Here is a 20,048-nt window from a genome sequence, read left to right on the forward strand (position 1 = left end):
GTCCTGCAATGACACGCAGATGGAGATAAACTGCAGCAAGAGTCGTGGTAGAAGGAAAAAAATGACAGGGTTGTGTATTTAAGGAGAAAATTATTTCTACTATAGGTCCAGGTTGATGAACTCTGCCCAGTTACTGTTGTGTCCTGGGGAGTAAATATCTGCAGACTCTAAAGACCAGGACCCAGCAAAGCCATGAGCAGGAAGGGCCCTGAAAGCCAACAGTATAAAACTGTGGCAGAGTTAGCATTCAATAAACATTAAAACAAAATGCTGATGGGCTTTTTAAAATTTACAGTATCTCTACATGGAGACTGAGGTATGTAAGGTAAGTATTGAGAAAAGTCTTTAGGTGAAATAACAGAACACTAGAAAATTGTGAAGTGTATGTGGTTCATACGGCAATAGATTTAAAAAAATCTGAAAAAGAGACAAATTTAGGAAAAACATAAATATTGCATAATGAAACCGAGAAGTAGAAGAAAATCAAGGTAAACCTTACAGACCTCTAATGGAATATTTAGGAAGGAAGCATGTATTGAGTATCAGTCTTGACTCTTTCGAGATTGATATGAAGGACAGAATCTGTTGTCTTCATAAAAAAGCTCTTAGCGCTGATGTGACAAGGAAACCAGAAGTTCAAATGACCTTTATTCTCATCCTGGAAGATAATTTTTATTTATCTGTGATGTTGAAAAATTAAGGTAATATGTACTGCTTTAAAAGTTAAGACTTTAACTACTAATTTCTGGCTTTACTACCTCCCCCCAAAATATTTTCTCTCTCTTTCCTATTTTACACTTGGAGTTAAGTTCCACTAAGCACGTCAGCTGGGCAAAATGAGATGTGGCTGGGAAGCTTCTAGTATTGTTTCAGTTGTAGTTGACATAAAAAGGGTTTGAAAGAGGACGCTGTGAAATAGGTGTGTTTCCTTACTGTAGTTAGAGTCCAATTCTTTATGAAACCTTTAAGGCCGTTTTTGCTTCAGAATGTTAACATAAAGTCCAAATGTAACAGAACAGTGGTTGTAAGAAGAAAAGTTAATACTTTGCATTTTGCTCAGTGGCAACTAACCAAGCGGAGTTTAAATATTTAGTAGTTTCTACAGTACTTTATATTGAAATATAGTTGATTTACAATGTGTTAGTTACAGGTGGTCAGCAAAGTGGTTTGGTTTTACACATATATACATATATATTCTTTTTAAAATTCTTTTATAGATTATTACAAGATACTGAGTATAGTTTCCTGTGCTAAACAACATGTCGTTGATTATTTTTTTTTAATAATAGCAATGTCAGTATGTTAACCTCAAACTCCTAATTTATCCCTCCCCTCACCGTTTCCCGTTTGGTAACCCTAAGTTTTGTTTTCTGTGTACATGAGTCTGTTTTTTTTTTTGTAAGTAAGTTCATTGGTATCATTTGTTAGATTCCACATGTAAGTGATATCACATATTTGTCTTTCTCTAACTAACTTGATTTTGTATGATGATTACATGTTGCTGCAAATAGCATTATTTCATTATTTTTATGGCTGGGTAATATTCCATTATATGCATACAGTATCTTCTTTATCTATCATCTGTCAATGGACGTTTAGGTTGCTTCCAAGTCTTGGCTATTGTGAATAGTGCTACAGTGAGTACTGGGGCGCGTGCATTCTTCTGAGCCATGGTTTTCCCTGGATATATGCCTAGGAGTGGGATTGCTGGATCATATGGTAGATGTATTTGTAGATTTTTTTTTCTTGTTTTTTTTTTCATTTTATTTTATTTTAATTTTTTAAATTTTATTTTATTTTTAAACTTTACAATATTGTATTGGTTTTGCCAAACATCGAAATGAATCCGCCACAGGTATACATGTGTTCCCCATCCTGAACCCTCCTCCCTCCCCATACCATCCCTCTGGGTCGTCCCAGTGCACCAGCCCCAAGCATCCAGTATCGTGCATCGAATCTGGACTGGCGACTCTTTCTATATATGATATTATACGTATTTCAATGCCATTCTCCCAAACCGTCCCACCCTCTCCCTCTTCCTAAGGAATCTCCACACTTTTCTTCATAGCGGCTGCACCAATTTCTTTCCCACCAACAGTTTTACAGTAGTTCTAATTGATATTACCAGAAAAAAGGCCAGCATGTGTTTATTTCAATTGCCTCAAAGATATGGTTAGATCTCCATTTCTGTTTGTATAATTTTTTTCTTTGTGTTGATTTTTTTTATAGTGAGTAGTTTTTAGGAAATCTTTACAAAATGTTTACAGTGATGCTGCTTTTTAACAACAGCAATTTTGGGGATACATCCATTAGTGTAGTTCTGAGAGGAATAACAAAGCTCTGTCTTTAGCCACGTCACATCACTAACAGGGCAGGAATCTTGGTATATGGTTTTCTGCCACCTTGATGATACTTAGTTATTTTGAGGAGATACTTCTTTTTATTTCAAAGAAAGTATCTATGGAACAGGCCTAATAACTAACATTTTCTGAAGCCCACACAGAGTAAGTAACTAACAAAAGAACAGTTTTAAGTGGCACCTGGGCTGATGGGAGGCCGCACAAGGTAGCCAAGGCTGCCCCGGCGCCAGACCGCTCAGCGCCAGTGTCAAGTGATGACTCTGTCTTAGCTTTGCCAACTCGGGCAAGTCGTCCCCTGCCCACAACTCAGTTTCTTTATCTGGAGCATGTGAGAACAGCATTTTTAACTCCCTTAAAATACAGTGCCTGGGCACCTAGTCAGCATTCTGTAAACATTGCTTTTATAAAAATATGCATTTTTACTACATTATTTTTCTTGCAAAGAAACCTGTCTCACACTGATGCACAGAAGAATCCCCACAGATTAGAAAAAAAGACAGGAGGACAATAGAAAACCAAAGTTAGCCTCACCAGACCCCTAAGCTTTGTGAAAACTCGTGGTTGGTCAAGATTAGTTTAAAATCTGAGGGCTCCATAACCAATCAACAGGAATTGTGGGCTTATACTCAGCAGCTTGCTGGGTGTGTGATGGTGTTTTGGTTCACATGTCTGCTTTTTCTGTCCCCTTACTCATTGGCTTCCCCTGCTTGCTAGGACCGTTGATCCTTGAACAATGCTGATCCCCTTCGTAGTTGAAAATCAGTGTTTAACTTCTGGTTCCCCTCAGACTTAACTAAGAATAGCCTAGTTTTGACTAGAAGCTTTGCAATAATGAGTGGTCAAAGGATACACAGTTCTTGTGTTACATGTATTGTATAATGTATTCCTACAAGAAACTAAGCTAGAAAAAAGAGTTATTAAGAAAAATCATAAGGAAGAAAAAACACGCTTACAGGACTGTATTCTATTGATTTTTTGAGTGTGTCGTCTCTACAAGATGAATCATCTGTCAATACCTGCATCGGTATTGTGTACCTATATCAATATCGTCTTACATGGTACACACATGTATTACCAACATTAGACATAAAAAAAAAACTGAAAAGATAATATGAAAAAGAAATTCATATTTCTTTACATGTATAGTGATTCATACATTGATAAAATGAAGCAGCAAAAATGAATTCATGATTGCTGCATTTTATCAGTGATTGAATTATTGCTTCTTTTCTTCAGCATGATTGTTTTCTGGTATCCTAGAGCAGTCGACAGGACTGTCCCACAATAACCTAGCCTATGTACTAATAACTGAATTATGATGAAATTTTTATGGCATAGAGTATTACAGTCATATTCATAATATGATATTGGTAACATTGTTACTTAAAACTGGTGATAGGCTGATAGGCAATTTCTTCAGTTATGAGAGAGGTATACTGTTTGGTAATGTAATTTTTTGAAAGCAAAGTTATAAAACAGAAGACTACACATTTTTATATTAAATAGATCCTTATATCTCTGTAAGGATAGACTAGTATCTACATATATTTAATGCATTCATGATGCATCGTAAATTTTTGATATTTTTTGGCAACATGGTTTATCTGAGAGTCTTTTCAAATTGTCTCAAATCTCCATAAAACTTTTCCAGTGTCTTTATTGATAAAATTTTGTGTAACAGTAGATCCATGCAGTTGAAGGTCATTTTGTTCAAGGCTCAACTGTGATTTGTCTTCACTGATAATTTTACTGGCATTGGTTCAACCTGCCATGCCCTAATTCTTTTTCTGAGAAAGAATCTGATTATCTCAAAGCGTAGGTTTCAACGACGACTCTGACACTGAAGGAACCGTCCGCCTGTGGAGTGGGTGTCATTGGAACAGGTCGCTACTGCTGCACCAGCTGCTGCTTTGGGGGGGCCTGGGTCCTGTGGTACAAAACACGCGTGGGCATAGACAGGACAGTCCCTGTGACTGATGCTTCCAGTATAACTATGTATTTAGAATTTATTTTACTGAAGGTATAGTTGATTTACAATGTTGTCAATTTCTGCTGTGTAGCAGAGTGTTTCAGTTATACATACATATATATATGCACATTCTTTTTTCACGTTCTTTTCCTTCATCGTCTATCACAGGGTAACTGTAGTGATTATTATTGTGTGACCTGGAGGTCCTCAGTATGGATATTCTTATTTCAAAGGGTATATGTGTAGGTTGTGGTTCGGTTGCTAACTCATGTCCAGCTCTTTGCAACCCAATAGACTGCAGTACACCAGCCTCCCCTGTCCTATATTATCTCCTGGAGTTTGCACAGATTCATGTCCATTGAGTTGGGGATGCCATCTAACCATCTCATCCTCTGTTGTCCCTTCTCCTACTGCCCGCAATCTTTCCCAGCATCTGAGTCCTTTCCAGTGAGTCAGTTCTTCACATCAGGTGGCCAAAGGATTGGAGCTTCAGCATCAGTCTTTTCAGTGAATATTCAGGGTTGATTTCCTTTAAGATTGACTGGTTTGATCTCTTTGCAGTCCAGTATGTAGGAGAGAAGAGCAAATAAAAAGTATACAGTCTTGCTTCTGTTCTTAAATCTGCAAAGCATCTTCTACATTTCCTGGTGCCCAGCAGGAAGTAATAGTGTCAGCTGTGATCAGGGATTGCTAACAGAGGTTCGTTTCTGACTCTTCACTTTCTGGTGAGGAAGGGAAACTGCTTTACATTTAGAATTTGCTTTATTGGATGTGTAGAAATTTTAGTGAGATGCAAAGATGTGTTTTCGATTTGGAGACCTTGCAGGATACTTGCATAGATCTAAATGTTTGCTCTGTATCTAGTCATGGAGGAGGTTTAATGGGGGAAATAGTGAACTGAGTATTTGTATTAACAGCCTATGGTGGTTAACCTTTCTTTCACTTTGATTTTTTTTATAGCTTTTGACCGTATTTGGGAATTTTCTTGAGAAACCAGTTGTCATGGAAATTTTCAGCCCACATTACAGCACACTTGTGCACATGTTCAGTGCAGAGTTGGATATGTGTAAGCAATTGTATAATGAACACATCAGACAGGTGAGTGGGGGGATAAAGTCTGGCACATTCACAGCATCATATTGTGGGTCAGGGTGTCAAGTAGAACTACACTGAGTGATACCTAAAGGTGAGATACAGGCACTGAAGTTGTTATGCTTTTATTTAACTGGTTTCCTATGGATATGAATAATCTGCTTTAGGACCTTAGCTCTTCTACCAACCAAGTTACTTAGCACATGTGCTTTATGTATTTATTCTGTAAAAGTGCCAAAATGAGCAATTGTTCACAAGGCTGGAGTGTACTCTCATTAAATGTTCCCTTTCTTCCTCTTCACCACAATATCAATTTGCAGATTGAACAAGGAAATGTAGTTCTTAACAAGAATATGCCATTTACTTCAGGAAATATCAAATGGGCTAAAGAGGTTCTTGACCGACTTCAGATGTTTTGGTCAAACTTTGCATCTCTCCGTTATCTGTAAGTAGTTAGGCTTTCCTGGTAACACTATCCCTGTGACACAGGCAATTTTGATATGGTGAGCTCTTCATTTTAGTGCTTATTGCCTTATTTAACTCTTGTCATTGTCTGGCTTGTTGAGAGGGATTTATTCCCATGGTTTGGAGTATGCTTAATAGGACTTAGAACTTCCTATATTTCTATGTTTTGGGTCTTTTTTTCCTTTTCACTTTTCCATTTCATCCAAAATATGCTGATAATTTTTGTTACTGTTTTTCCTTTCTCCAATAACTAGCATTCCTTTTTTTTTTTTTTTGCAGACTTTTATGTCTTTCTCTTTTCTTTGTAGGGATAGGGATTGACAACCTGTTGCTATTTGATTTAAATGTTTGGCATTCCATTTATTTTATAACTATCTTTTTTAAACAAAGACTGGGAAGCAGCATTGTTTGACCTTTATTGGTTTTCTTCCTGGTTTATAGTGTTACATTTTCTAGTGTGTATTATTATAAAGTAATTAAGCTGAAGCCTCTCTAATATATGGAAAAACCATATTCCTACAGATTCTTGGAAAGTCCTGATGATACCTTGGTTTATCAGAAGTATGTTGAGATGACAACTTTGCTGAACCAATTTGAAGATCATATCTATAATGAATGGAAAAGCAATGTGAATGAAATCTGTGAATTTAATTTGAATCAGCCCTTGGTTAAATTCAGTGCCACAAGTGGTCTTCTCAGTGTCAACTTTGACCCAAAGGTAGGGTTTAATGTTTTTAAAATGTTTTACAAATGCCCTTTTTATTATAAGTGTATGCCTAATACCTCCAGTCATTTATAAATATTTTATTTTGGGAAAATGTCAGAGCTATGAGGACTGTAACTTAAAACAGCTTCTTTATGTCTCCTTTAAAGATTTGTTTACCAAATTTTATATCAATTATTTTCTTATTTTGTCTTATAATTATTTATTTACTACTTCCACTGGACTGGATAATGAGTTACTTGAGAGTCAGGTCCATCGTATTTCATCTTTGTGTTTGTGTGTCTAACATAGTATTTGGCACTTGATAACATTCAATAGATGTCAGTTTAATTGAACAGAATCAATAGTCTTTGATCAGTTTTTTTCTGGCTTATGTTTTCTGGCCCTGTCTCATGGTAGTCCAACTTTATGCCTAGGAGGTGAGAAAATTAGTCTCACTGACTTTATTTTTTATTTATGTATTTTTTTTACTTAAAATGGGTACATTTTATTATATATAAATTATACATAAGTATAGTTAATTTAAAAACAAAACATCAGATCAGATCAGTCGCTCAGTCGTGTACAACTCTTTGCGACTCTATGAATTCAGCACGCCAGGCCTCCCTGTCCATCACCAACTCCCGGAGTTCACTCAGACTCACGTCTATCGAGTCAGTGATGCCATCCAGCCATCTCATCCTCTGTCGTCCCCTTCTCCTCCTGCCCCCAATCCCTCCCAGCATCAGAGTCTTTTCCAATGAGTCAACTCTTCACATGAGGTGGCCAAAGTACTGAGTTTCAGCTTACCATCATTCCTTCCAAAGAAATCCCAGGGCTGATCTCCTTCAGAATGGACTGGTTGGATCTCCTTGCAGTCCAAGGGACTCTCAAGAGTCTTCTCCAACACCACAGTTCAAAAGCATCAATTCTTCGGCGCTCAGCCTTCTTCACAGTCCAACTCTCACATCCATACATGACCACAGGAAAAACCATAGCCTTGGGAGCCAGCACCAGTGTCAGGAAACCTAACCTGTAATCGACAAATTGCTGGAGGCTCAGTGTGGACAAGTCTGAGAGCTGAAAACTTCAGGTGGGAGAGGTAATGCATCACATAGTGATTATGGTCAATAATACCGAGTCATAAACTTCAGAGTTGCCAAGAGACTAGATCATAATTGTTCCCGCCACAAAAAAAAAAAAAAAGGAATGATAATTATGTGACATGATACAGCTGTTAGTGAGCACCACAGTGATAGTCACATTGCAACATATAAATGTATCAAATCAACATATAGTACACTTAATTATGACAACTGAAACTTGGTAAGAGAAAGCAAAAACACATCCTAAACTTCAGGGGTGCCCAGTCACTGGAGGTGGAGCTTACGTTTCTGGGAGTTTTTTACTTCCTGGAGCTCCACCAGGTCCTCACTCATCTGCAGTGAATAGTGAAAGTGAAAGTTGCTCAGTCATGTCTGATTCTGTGCGACCCTGTGGACTATACAGTCCTTGGAATTCTCCAGGCCAGAATACTGGAGTGGGTAGCCTTTCCCTTCTCCAGGGAATCTTCCCAGCCCAGGTGTCCCGCATTGCAGGTGGATTCTTTACCAGTTGAGCCACAGGGGAAGCCCAAGAGTACTGGAGTGGGTAGCCTATCCCTTCTCCAGCAGATCTTTCCCACCCAGAAATCGAACTGGGGTCTCCTGCATTGCAGGTGGATTCTTTACCAACTGAGCTATCAGGGAAGCCCCTCCAGTGAATCCTGGAGGAAAATACTTCCGGCAGGAGGAAGGGAAAGGACCACTTTGAAATGTGCCAGAGACTTCTGTTCTTCTCAACAAGGTCTGCTCTGAGGAGAAGCTGTCTTCCCAGGGCCTGGCCTACCTGGGGGAAGGGAAGTGCCAACTCCAGGCCACTCTAGCTATGCTATCCCACCTACGGGTGGGGAGTGAGAACCGAGAAGCACCGGTGAAGGGCATGGTCCATCAGCTCACCAAAAAGTTGAGACCTGATAGCAGGATTATGCAACCCTTCCCTACCCCAAACCTTACTCTCACATCACTAAAGGTCTGTTGACTGCAATGTATCCTGTCTACCTAGTATATCTTGTCTACCTTTCAATAAAAGTTTACAAGGCATTCTGAAAGGCAAAAACACAGTTTGAGGAGACTAAGCATCAGAACCAGAATCAGATATGGTGGAAATGTTGGAATTATCAGATTATGAATTTAGAAACCTACAACTAATATGTTAAGAGCCTTAATGGGAAAAGTAGACAACATGCGAAACCAGATGATGTAAAGAGAAAGATGGAAATTCTAAGAGAGAATGAAAAAGAAATGCTGGAGATCAAAGCCACTGTAACAGACATGAAGGATGCCTTTGATGGGCTCATTAGTAGACTGGACATGCCGAGGAAAGAGCTTTGAGCTTGAGGATATGATGCTAGAAACTTCCAAAACTGAAAAATAAAGAGAAAAAAGACTGAGGAAAAAATTCCCAGAACAGAACAGGACGGACTATCCAAGAACTGTGGGACAACTACAAAAGTATGATGGGTGTAATGGAAATACCAGAGGAGAAGATAGAAAGGGACAGAAGAAATGTTTGAAGCAATAATGACTGAGAATTTTCCCCGATTAATGTTAGACATCAAAGTACAGATCCAGGAAGCTCAGAGAACACCAAGCAGGATAAATCCCCTCCCCACAATCATATTCAAACTTCAGAAAGTCAAAAATAGAAACATTCTGAAAGAAGATGGGAGGGGGGGACACCTCATTTATAAAGGATCAGAGGTAAGAATTGCATCTGACATCTCAGAAACCATGCAAGAAATCAAGAAGAGAGTTCAGTGAAGTGTCTGAAGTGTTAAAGGGAAAAAACAAAAGCAAAGCACCAACTTAGAATTCTGTACCCTGTGAAATTATCCTTCACGAGTGAAAGAGAAATACTTTCTCAAACAACAATTGAAGGAATTTGTTGCCAGAAATGTTACCTTGCAAGAAATGTTATAAAGTTCTTCAGACAGAAGGAAAACTATATAGGAGTCTCACTGACTTTAATAGTCACAGGCTGTACCCAAGTTCTGATTCATTTTCTGAAATACTACAAAGAATAGCATCACCTAATTTTTCTTATTAACCTCAAGACATGTGTATAAATGTATAACCTGGAGAACTGAGGATTTTCTCTACCTTCTGATTGCATAAAACCAATTTATAAAAAATGAATTTCTGAGATGTTTTGGAGATAATCCCTACAATTCTGCCACAAGGGATTATAAACACACAAAATGTAGTGTACTAGTTAAACCATGGAGTGACAATCTGAGGAAGTCAGTTGGATTACCTTCTAAAGCGTGTTGCGTGGTCTCTTCCTCAGAACCTTGAATTAAGGCTACAGTCAGTTCTGCTCTGACATGACATATGCGTTCCTGAAAATCACTTCACAGTGAAAGACTGCACATAAAAAGTGCAGGACTGAGGGGAATGTGAAGGCCAGGGCACAGTGCTCAAAAGCTTTGTCAGTGATAATCAAAAATAAAGGTCAGACAGAACAACAAATACCGTGTGTGGTATCACTTATATGGGGAATCTAAAAAATATAGCACGTGAGTGAATATTAACAAAAGGAAACAGACTCACAGATACAGAAAACAAACTAGTGGTTACTACTGGGGAGAGGGAAGGGGTGGGACAAGCCAGGGGTAAGGGGTTAAAAGACTCGAACTATTAGGTATAACATAAGCTACAAGGATATATGTTGTATAACATGGGGAATACAGCAAATGCTTTACAATAACTACAAATGAAGCGTAACCTTTAAAAAGTGTGAACATACTGTACACCAGTAACTTATATAACATTGCACAGCAACTATACTCTAATAAGAAAAAATAGAAACGAAACCAGGAGAAAGAGTAGCATACTTTTTTATACATTTTAAATGGCTAGGTAATAGATAAATTCTCCAATGAACTGACACTTTCTCCTGACAAAGACACGAAGTTTGTTCAGAAGTACGTTACAACTTGTGTGTTACTGTGAAGTGGGGGAAGGAGGGTCATTTGAAACCAGACAAAAGTCCTGCCACCAGCAGTGGATGGGTGTGTGTCATCACTCACGTGTAAATGGCAGTGGATGTTTATGAGGTGTGCGTGTGAAAATTTTGTCTTCCTAATAAAATCTTCAGTTTAGTTGGGTGTAGTTTTTAGCATTTCTTGTGGATAAATCTGCAGATAAGCAAAGACAAAACTTGTGGCATACTCAGATTCCTCTCTGGTATATAATGATGTCGCGTTTTCAAAATAAGCATTATAACAGAACTCACAGTGCTGGGAAAAGGTCGAGGTCCATTTATGGCCTTCCATTTCAGACCTTCATGTAGATGTTGCTTGAATTCTTTCTCTGACAGTGAGCCACAACCAGTGATTTCTGCCTATATTATTACTTTTTTAAACTAATTTTGTATTGGTGTATAGCTAATAAACAATGTTGTGATAGTTTCAGATGAACAGAGAAGGGACTTAGCTCTACATATACATGTGTCCATCCTCCTCCAAAACCCCCTCTCATCCAAGATGGTACATAACTGAGTAGAGTTCTGTGTGCTATACAGTAGGCTTATCTATTGTAAATATAGCAGTGGGTACCTGAACTTCCCAAACTCCCTAACTATTCCTTCCCCCTGGCAACCATAAGTTCATTTTCTAAGTCTGTGAGTCTCTTTCTGTTTTGTAAGTAACTTATCTACCTTTATTAGTTATATACTTCTATGTCATATGGAATGTATCATTATTGCTTTGAAAAAGCATAAGAAACAAAAACCTCTCTGCCCTGACAGTTTGAAAATATGATAATCACTGATGAAATTACAAGCATTTTGATGTTAACTTGTGTTAAAATAGAATGGTATCCTTCAGTCAGTTCAGTTCAGTCACTCAGTCATGTCTGACTCTTTGTGACCCCATGGACTGCAGCACCCCAGGCCTCCCTGTCCATCACCAACTCCCAGAGCTTGCTCAAACTCATGTCCATTGAGTCTGCTTCCATTCAACCATCTCATCCTCTGTCGTCCGCTTCTCCTCCTGCCTTCAGTTTTTCCCAGCATCAGGGTCTTTTCCAGTGAATCAGTTCTTCACATCAGGTGGCCAAAGTATTGGAGTTTCAACTTTACCATCAATCCTTCCAATGAATATTCAGGACTGATTTCCTTTAGGATGGACTGGTTGAATCTCTTTGCAGTCCAAGGGACTCTCAAGAGTCTCCTCTAACACTACAGTTCAAAAGCATCAGTTCTTTGGCATTCAGCTTTCTTTAATTTTCAACTTTCAGATCCATACATGACTACTGGAAAAACCATAGCTTTAACTAGATGGATATCCTTAAAATATGTAATAATTCTTGCTTTTCTTTTAATAGCTAGTGGCCGTATTAAGAGAAGTGAAATACCTTTTGATGTTGAAGAAATCAGACATACCAGATTCAGCCTTCGCCATCTTCAAAAAAAGAAACACTCTCTTAAAGGTCTGTGTTTTCAGATATTGGGGCAGATTTTGAAAAGAAATAGTTGGAATTTTAATTATTAACATGTAGACCTATGATACTTTCATGGCTCCAAGAGAAAGCAGCTGTAACATATGTGGTGCTTTTTGTTTCGGGGTTTTCTTTTGCTCAGTACATTGGAAATCTTGAACTTCTTGTGCACGGATATAATAAGCTGAAACAGACTCTTCTGGAAGTTGAATACCCCCTGATTGAGGACGAGCTGAGGACGGTGGATGAGGAACTGCAGGCAGTCACCACATCGCTGACATGGCAGGATGACTGCTGGGAGGATATCAAGAGGGTAAGGATGGCCACCTCAGAGCTGGAGCGCAGAGTGGAGCGTGCGCAGAATAACGTCAGAGTGATCCAGCAGACCCTGCGGGCTTGGGCCGAGTGCCTGCTCCTTCCCAGGAGAGAACACAGGCGGGAGACCACCATGACTTGGGAGGACAAGAGTGAATTATTTACGAAAAAATACAAGCGAATCCGGGAAGACGGCTGCAAGATACACAACTTGGTTGAGGTACTTGCCTTTTTCTTTTTTAATTTCTATTTGTTTATTTGCTGCGCCAGGTCTTACTTGCAACATGTAGGATCTTCCCTGTAGCATGTGGGCTTCTCTGGAGTTGTGTTGTGCAGGCACCAGAGCGTGCAGACTCAGTAGTTAGTGTTCAGGCTCGTAGTTGCTGTGCGATGCCTGGGATCTTAGTTCTCTGACCACGGGTGGAGCCTGTGTCCCCTGCATTGGAAAGCGAATCCTTACCCACTGGACCAACAGGAAGTTACCAAGCCCCCCAGCCATACTTGCTTTTAAGGCTTCAAAGTTTATAGCAGCTCCTTTCATTAAGTTTGTTTCTTTTGTTCAGTCACTTAGTCCTTTCCGACTCTGCAACCCCATGGACTGTAGCACACCAGTCTTCCCTCTGTCCTTCACTGTCTCCCAGACTTTGCTCAAAATCATGTGCATTGAGTCAGTGATGCTGTCTAACCATCTCATTCTCTGTAGTCCCCTTCTCCTCCTGCCCTCAATCTTTCCCAGCTTCAGGGTCTTTTCCAGTGAGTCAGCTCTTTGCATCAGGTGGCCAAAGTATTGGAGCTTCAGCATCAGTCCTTCCATTGAATATTCAGGGTTGATTTCCTTTAGGATACACTGGTTGGATCTCCTAGCAGTCCAAGGGACTCTCAAGAGTCTTCTCCAGCACCACAGTTTGAAAGCATCACTTTTTTGGCTCTTAGCTTTCTTTATGGTCCAACTCTCACATCCATACATGACTACTGCAAAAACCAGAGTTTTGACTGTACGGACTTTGTTGGCAAAGTGATGTCTCTGCTTTTTAATACACTGTCTGGGTATGTCTTAGCTTTCCTTCCAGGGAACAAGTGTCTGTGAGTTTCATGGCTATAGTCACTGTCTGAAGTTATTTTGGAGCCCAAGAAAATAAAAGCTATCACTTCTTCCATTTTTTTTCCCTTCCCTTTGCTGTGAAATGATGGGGCAGATGCCATGATCTTAGTTTTTTGAATGTTGAGTTTTAATCCAGCTTTTTCACGCTTTTCTTTCACCTTCATCAGGACGTTCTTTAGTTCCTTTTCACTTTCTGCCATGAGAGTGGTACCATCTGCATGTCTGAGGTTGTTAATATTTCTCCTGGCAATCCTGATTCCAGCTTGTGATTCACACAGCCTGACATTTCTCATGATGTACTCTGCATATAAGTTAAATAAACAGGGTGACAATATACAGCCTTGTCATTCTCCTTTTCCATTTTGAACCAGTCTGTTGTTCTATGTCTGGTTCTAACTGTTGCTTCTTGACCTGCTTACAGATTTTTCAGGAGATAGGGAAGGTGGTCTGGTATTCCCATCTTTAAGAATTTTCCACAGTTCATTGTGATCCACACAGTCAAAGGCTGTAGCATAGTCAGTGAAACAGAAGTAGTTGCTTTTCTGAAACTGCCTTGCTTTCTCCATGATCTAACAAATGTTGGCAATTTGATCTCTGGTTTGTCTACCTCTTCAAGCCCCAGCTTGTACATCTTATACATTCGCATACTACTGAAGCCTAGCTTGAAGGATTTTGAACGTAACCTGGCTAGCATGTAAAAATGAGCACAATTGTTTGAATATTATTTAGCACTGCCCTTCTTTGGTATTGGAATAAAAACTGACCTTTTCCAGTCCTCGGGCCACTGTTGAGGTTTCCAAATTTGCTGGCGTATTGAGTGCAGCACTTTAACAGCATCATCCTTTAGGATTTGAAATAGTTCAGAAGGGCTCTTTTATTGGACCCAAAAGAGCTTTATGTATGGTTTTACTAAGCATTGAAAGTGGAGGAATTTGTATTACTTGCCTGTCATTTCTTAGACCTTACTGTGCTCATGTCTGAGGGAAGAGATAGGAATATGGGATCTTTTGGTAAAACAGAGAGGCTAGAAATGGGGTTGCTGTCTTGGTCATAGTTATCACCTGTTTTGAATGCTGTCAGTAGCTACTACTGTTGGGCAAATGCTCTGTGTGACATCCATCTTGTTGACATCATCTCATGTAACCCTCTCAACCACCCACTAAGGGTGACACCGGTAGTTACTCTCCTTACAACAAGTACTTGAGCTTTTGAAGCAGTGATAGGCACTATTCCAGAGTTATCAAGGTAGGAGAAGATACAAAATAAAGCAAGAGCAAAGAACAGCAGACAGAAAGCAAAGCAAACGAAAAAAGACTCTTGTTTCTTAAACCATACACCCTTGTCAGGGAATAGAGAAAGAGAAAATAAAAAATATATAATAGTACCTCAGTTGATCATAGGAGCAGGGGTGAAAAATAAACAGAGATGGCAAGAGAGAGAATCGGTGGCAGGCAGGGTGGACGTTGTATTTGAGGTGGTTAGAAGGACCTCTTTACTGAGGTAGCATTTCTGCTGAGAACTGAAAAGGAAAGCACTATGTGGAAAACAAAAGAAGGATGTTCTAGTATCAAAGTACAAAAGCTACAGGAGTATCGGTCGCGTGACAAAGCAATGATAAACCCGGTCAGTGTATTAAAAAGCAAAGACATCACTTTGCCAACAAAGGTCTCATAGTCAAAGCTCTGGTTTTTCCAGTAGTTATATACCGATGTGAGAGTTGGACCATAAACAAAGCTGAGTGCTAAAGAACTGATGTTTTTGAATTGTTATGACCAACCTAGATAGCATATTAAGAAGCAGAGACATTCCTTTACCAACAAAGGTCTGTCTAGTCAAAGCTATGGTTTTTCCAGTAGTCATGTATGGATGAGAGAGTGAGACTATAAAGCAAGCTGAGAACTGAAGAATTGATGCTTTTGAACTGTGGTGTTTGAGAAGACTCTTGAGAGTCCCTTGGACTGCAAGGAGGTCAAACCAGTCAATCCTAAAGGAAATTAACCCCAAATATTTATTGGAAGGACCGATATTGAAGCTGAAGTTCCAATACTTTGGCTACTTGATGTAAAGAGTAGAAAAGGACACTGATGCTGGGATAGATTGGAAGGCAAAAAGAGAAGGGGGTGGCAGAGGATGAGATGGTTGGATACCATCACCGACTCAGTGGACATGAGTTTGAAAACTCTGGGAGATAATGAAGGATACAGGGAAGCCTGCCATGCTGCAGTCCATGGGGTCACAAAGAGTCACATATGACTTAGGGACTGAACAGTAATGGGTAGCATATCTAAGGATCAGTTAGAGAGCCAGCCTGCCTGAAGTGTAATTTCCAAGGGGAATAATTGCACATAATTACGTTTGAAAGGGACTAAGGACAAATCCCTGGTGACTCAGGAAAGAATCTGCCTTCAGTGCAAGAGACATGATATCCATCCTGGGTCAGGAAGATCCCCTGGAGAAGGGAATGACAACCCACTCCAGTATTCTTGCTGGGAAATTCCATGGACAGAGGAACTTGTGGACTATAGTCCTTGGGGTTGCAAAGAGTCAGACATAACTGAGTGCCTGCTTTTAAGGGGCAAATCACACAGGATCAGCAGGCCATTTTGAGAACTTTGGGTTTTGCTCTAAGGGGAAATAGCAGCCAGAGACTCTCTGCTCATAGGCCTTCCCTGTTGAGTGAAATGGGAGACAGGAGATGGTAGAGAGAGAGACCATGAGGGGATGAGTCTACAATCCAGGTGATGATGGCTTAGGTCAGGGTGACAGTGGTAAAGAGTAGTCATGTGCTGGATGTATTTTGAAGGCAGAGCCAAGAATATCTTCTGTGACAAGTCAGGGGACAGAGAAGTCGAAGATGAAATTGAGGTTTTTGGTCTGGGCCACTGGGAAAATAGTTTCCCTTTACTGACATGAGAAGGGCTATGGGAGAGCAAGATGTTGTAGAGAAAAGACAGGATTTGTCTTTGGGCATGTTATTTAGAGATGTCCACCCAAGCGGAGATTTTTGCATAGACTGGCTTTGGAATTCTGTGAAGAAAAGCAGCAAATGCATTCACTAAAAAGTAACGTATGGGACATTTGATATGCTGTACTGAGTGTCACAAAATAGGGGGGGAAAAAGAGAAAAATGCATATGGGTTTCAAAGACTCTGTTCACTTGCAAGTTTGTCTGAAATATCTAAGGAAGTATTAGTTTTCCCTACTGGTAACACTTATAAGGCTTTGCTGACTGCCTGTGTTAGCACTCTTGGGCTGCTAGTAACAGAGTAACAAATTCTGTAACAAAGTACCACAGATGGATGTCTTAGAACAACTGAATTGTATTCTCACACTGACTGGAGGCTAAAAGTGTGAAATCAAGGTGTGGGTAGGGCCATGCTCCCGCTGAAGGCTCTCCCTAAGGCCTGGGTAGCTGGGGCTTCCCTGGTGGCTCAATGGTAAAGAATCTGCCTGCCTATGTAGGAGATGCAGGTTTGATCCCTGGGTCGGGAAGATCCCCAGGGGAAAGAAACGGCAACCCACCCCAATATTTTTGCCTGGGAAATCTCATGGACAGAGGAGTCTGGCGGGCTACAAGTCCATTGGATCTCAAAAGAGTCAGATATGACTTAGCGACTAAACAAGGCTTGAAGGAATCAAAGGGATGTTATGATATGTAAAGAGAAAGTTTTTTCAGCAGTATCTTAACTTACTCATTCTGTTGACTATTCCTAGTTTGCCAAGGTACTGTGAATTATGCTGACTTTCAGGACACACTTACGAGTGTTCATGCCTTAGAATCTGTGTCATGGAGGACAGATGATGGGTTATGATTAGCTTCTTCTACTGTATTTTCTTGATAATAAAAAAGTGGACTCCCCAAACAGTGACTTGGGGGTTTAGACCAGTAAAATTTATGAATCCTGATCAAAATGCATTGAAATTGTTGCCAATATATGACTGGAAATAGTTATAAGCAAGGTTTTGTCGTGTTATTCTCACAGAATAAGTTTGGAGTTTTTCTACTGGTAAGTAAACTCTGCTTTATGCCTTTAAGTAAAAAACTAAGAAGCTTTGAAGTCACCAAGAACTGTGGAGAGCTTCCAGTTTGAGGGAATGCAACTTTAAAATAGAAATGAAGCAATTAGTTGTTTCTGTAGTCTGTGTTTTAAATGATTGCCCCACCTCTTATTAGCTCATCATTTTGAGCTTGGTCCTCAGACTTCCAGTGAGGAGTGTGGTTTTGGGAAAGCCAGCAGCAGGTGGGTAAGCTCTGCCTTTTCATGCCATGCCGTTGTGGCTGTCGATTCTCAGTGCATGTCTGTAGTCAGCATCTAAGATGATGAGAAGGGCAGAACCGTGGACGATTGGGTCTGGAAGGGACCCGAGTGATCGTTCAGTCACCCAAAGCTCTCCCTTCTATTTCTCTTCCTCCCTATACTGTAAATTGTTGAAACTACAACAACTTCTTGTAAGTGGCACTGTAGTGATATACACTGAGTCTCTTGATATGAGAAAGTAGGAACAGTGAGGAAATCACAGGTGTATTACTGTGACGTGTTGCAAAGAACCCTGCTTTGAGGAGTCAGGAGGCCTGGCTTCTAGTTCTCGTTCCTATTAATGGGATGCTGGATGCATTTTAGGTCTTTGTTTTATACCTTCAAGATGCAGAGCCTGAACTCTTTAAGATAGTCTTTGAGGATTTTTTTCACCCCTTTGACCTCTGTACTTCTCCTTTCTGGTTTCCGCAGTGGAGACAGGACTGTTGTGCACAGCTGTCTGGGGTGTGTACTGCCTGGCTCCAGCGGTGTGGGTCATATACAACACACAGATGTGAATGCTTCCACCTGGGTGGTGGAAAAGACAGCATCCCTGAAAACAGCAGTTCTTAAATTTGTTAGAACGAAAAAAAAAAAAAAAAAACCTCAAAAACTTGCTAATTCCTGCCCTGCTTTATCAGGATTGAGACTCACCTCTGTAATTCTGATTCTTGCCTGTAGCACACACCTTTGAATCCTGGATCATATCTCCACAGTGGTGAATAATCAAAGAAGGCATAATCTACCTTACAATCAGCTGTTTTGCTATCATCTTTTCTCTGTGTCCCCCTTGGTAGCTCAGATGGTAAAGAAATCTGCCTGCAATGCTGGAGACCTGGGTTTGATCCTTGGGTCAGGAAGATCCAAGGATGGCAACCCACTGCCGTATTCTTGCCAGGAAAATTCCATGGACAGGCTATCGTCCAGAGGGTCACAAAGAATCGGACACGATTGAGTGGCTAACACACTTTCTCTGTGTCACAGTAGCTTCTGTCTTCTGCATCTATTCTCTGGCCTGTATAGACTTCAGCCTTTGCCACTCAGAAGGTACCCCTGGAACCAGCCTTGTTGCTCACCTGACCTTTTCAAATCTCTGTCCCTCGACCTGCTACACTGTGCCCAACCTCTAGTCTCCTTAACCGTGTCCAGGTCTGGGCTGTTGTGCCCGCTGACCCACCCATGGGGAGATGCAGAAGTTGAATTTGATGTTATTGAAGTACAAAAGGAGGTTGGACTTCCCTAGGTCGGTGTTTCCCAAGTTGAGTTAGTATTATTCCTCCAGCTGCTCATAGGTGGGTGGCCCAAAATAATTTTGTGTTTGAAGACAATCAGTTAAACCAGGTTAATGGACTTTAACATAAGTACAGTGCAAGTCCCCAAAAATGGCCTAGAGCACATCACCCTATGCTGACTTAGTGATCTCTGGTTACCCCAGCACAGTGTTCTCCGGCCGACTGGCTGGATGGGGGAACTTCATTTACAGGAGAGGGCCTGGAAGGTCAAGTCTCAGACCCCATCCATCTAGGATGTTTTGGGAAATAGTGTAGTTTTTGTGTGTATTTGTAGGTAGCAGTCTTCGTAATGATTTCTCCTTTAAAGAATGACTTTTGAATGTATTTTATAGATAAACTAAGTGTTACAAAATCCTGCTTAGGTCATTGCCATCTGGCTTAAGATTCTGCAACTAAGCATTTGAATGTTTCTATGTTGTACCCCCAAATGCAGCCCCTTTAATGTACTATTTAAATGAACAGCTTTCATTTTTATACTCACTGTTGTCTATACTGATCTATTAATACTTGTCTGTTGGTAGGAAAATAGGAAGCTATTCAGAGCCAATCCTGCTCTGGATGCCTGGAAGATTTATGTAGAATTCATTGATGACATCGTGGTGGAAGGCTTTTTTCAAGCAATAATGCATGACTTAGACTTCTTCCTGAAGAACACAGAGAAACAATTGAAACCTGCACCATTTTTTCAAGCACAGATGATCTTAATGCCCCCAGAGATTCTGTTTAAGCCTTCTTTAGAAAGAGAGGCTGGAGATGGCTTCTATGATCTGGTGGAAGAAATGCTGTGCAGTAGTTTCAGAATGTCTGCCCAGATGAAGCGAGTAGCAGCACATCTGGAAACGGAAAACTACCAGGTATGCTCTTTGTAAATAGGTATTATGCTTATTGTTAATTACATGTACATAATAGATT

At 40.2% G+C, this 20,048-nt stretch overlaps 1 protein-coding gene across 1 annotated transcript in view; it reads left to right on the plus strand.

The window, feature by feature from the left end:
* The window catches only part of DNAH11 (dynein, axonemal, heavy chain 11), a 374,558-nt gene that overhangs the window by 40,437 nt on the left and 314,073 nt on the right, over positions 1-20,048 (plus strand). Inside the window, exons 10-15 of the mRNA XM_010839026.1 lie at positions 5,290-5,427; positions 5,742-5,866; positions 6,409-6,604; positions 12,016-12,120; positions 12,272-12,664; positions 19,658-19,990. Of these exons, the coding sequence (XP_010837328.1) occupies positions 5,290-5,427; positions 5,742-5,866; positions 6,409-6,604; positions 12,016-12,120; positions 12,272-12,664; positions 19,658-19,990 (1,290 nt within the window). The remainder of the gene's footprint in view (positions 1-5,289; positions 5,428-5,741; positions 5,867-6,408; positions 6,605-12,015; positions 12,121-12,271; positions 12,665-19,657; positions 19,991-20,048) is intronic.

Source organism: Bison bison, unplaced genomic scaffold (assembly GCF_000754665.1).
Source record: "Bison bison bison isolate TAMUID 2011002044 unplaced genomic scaffold, Bison_UMD1.0 scf7180017864109, whole genome shotgun sequence".
Taxonomy (NCBI): domain Eukaryota; kingdom Metazoa; phylum Chordata; class Mammalia; order Artiodactyla; family Bovidae; genus Bison; species Bison bison.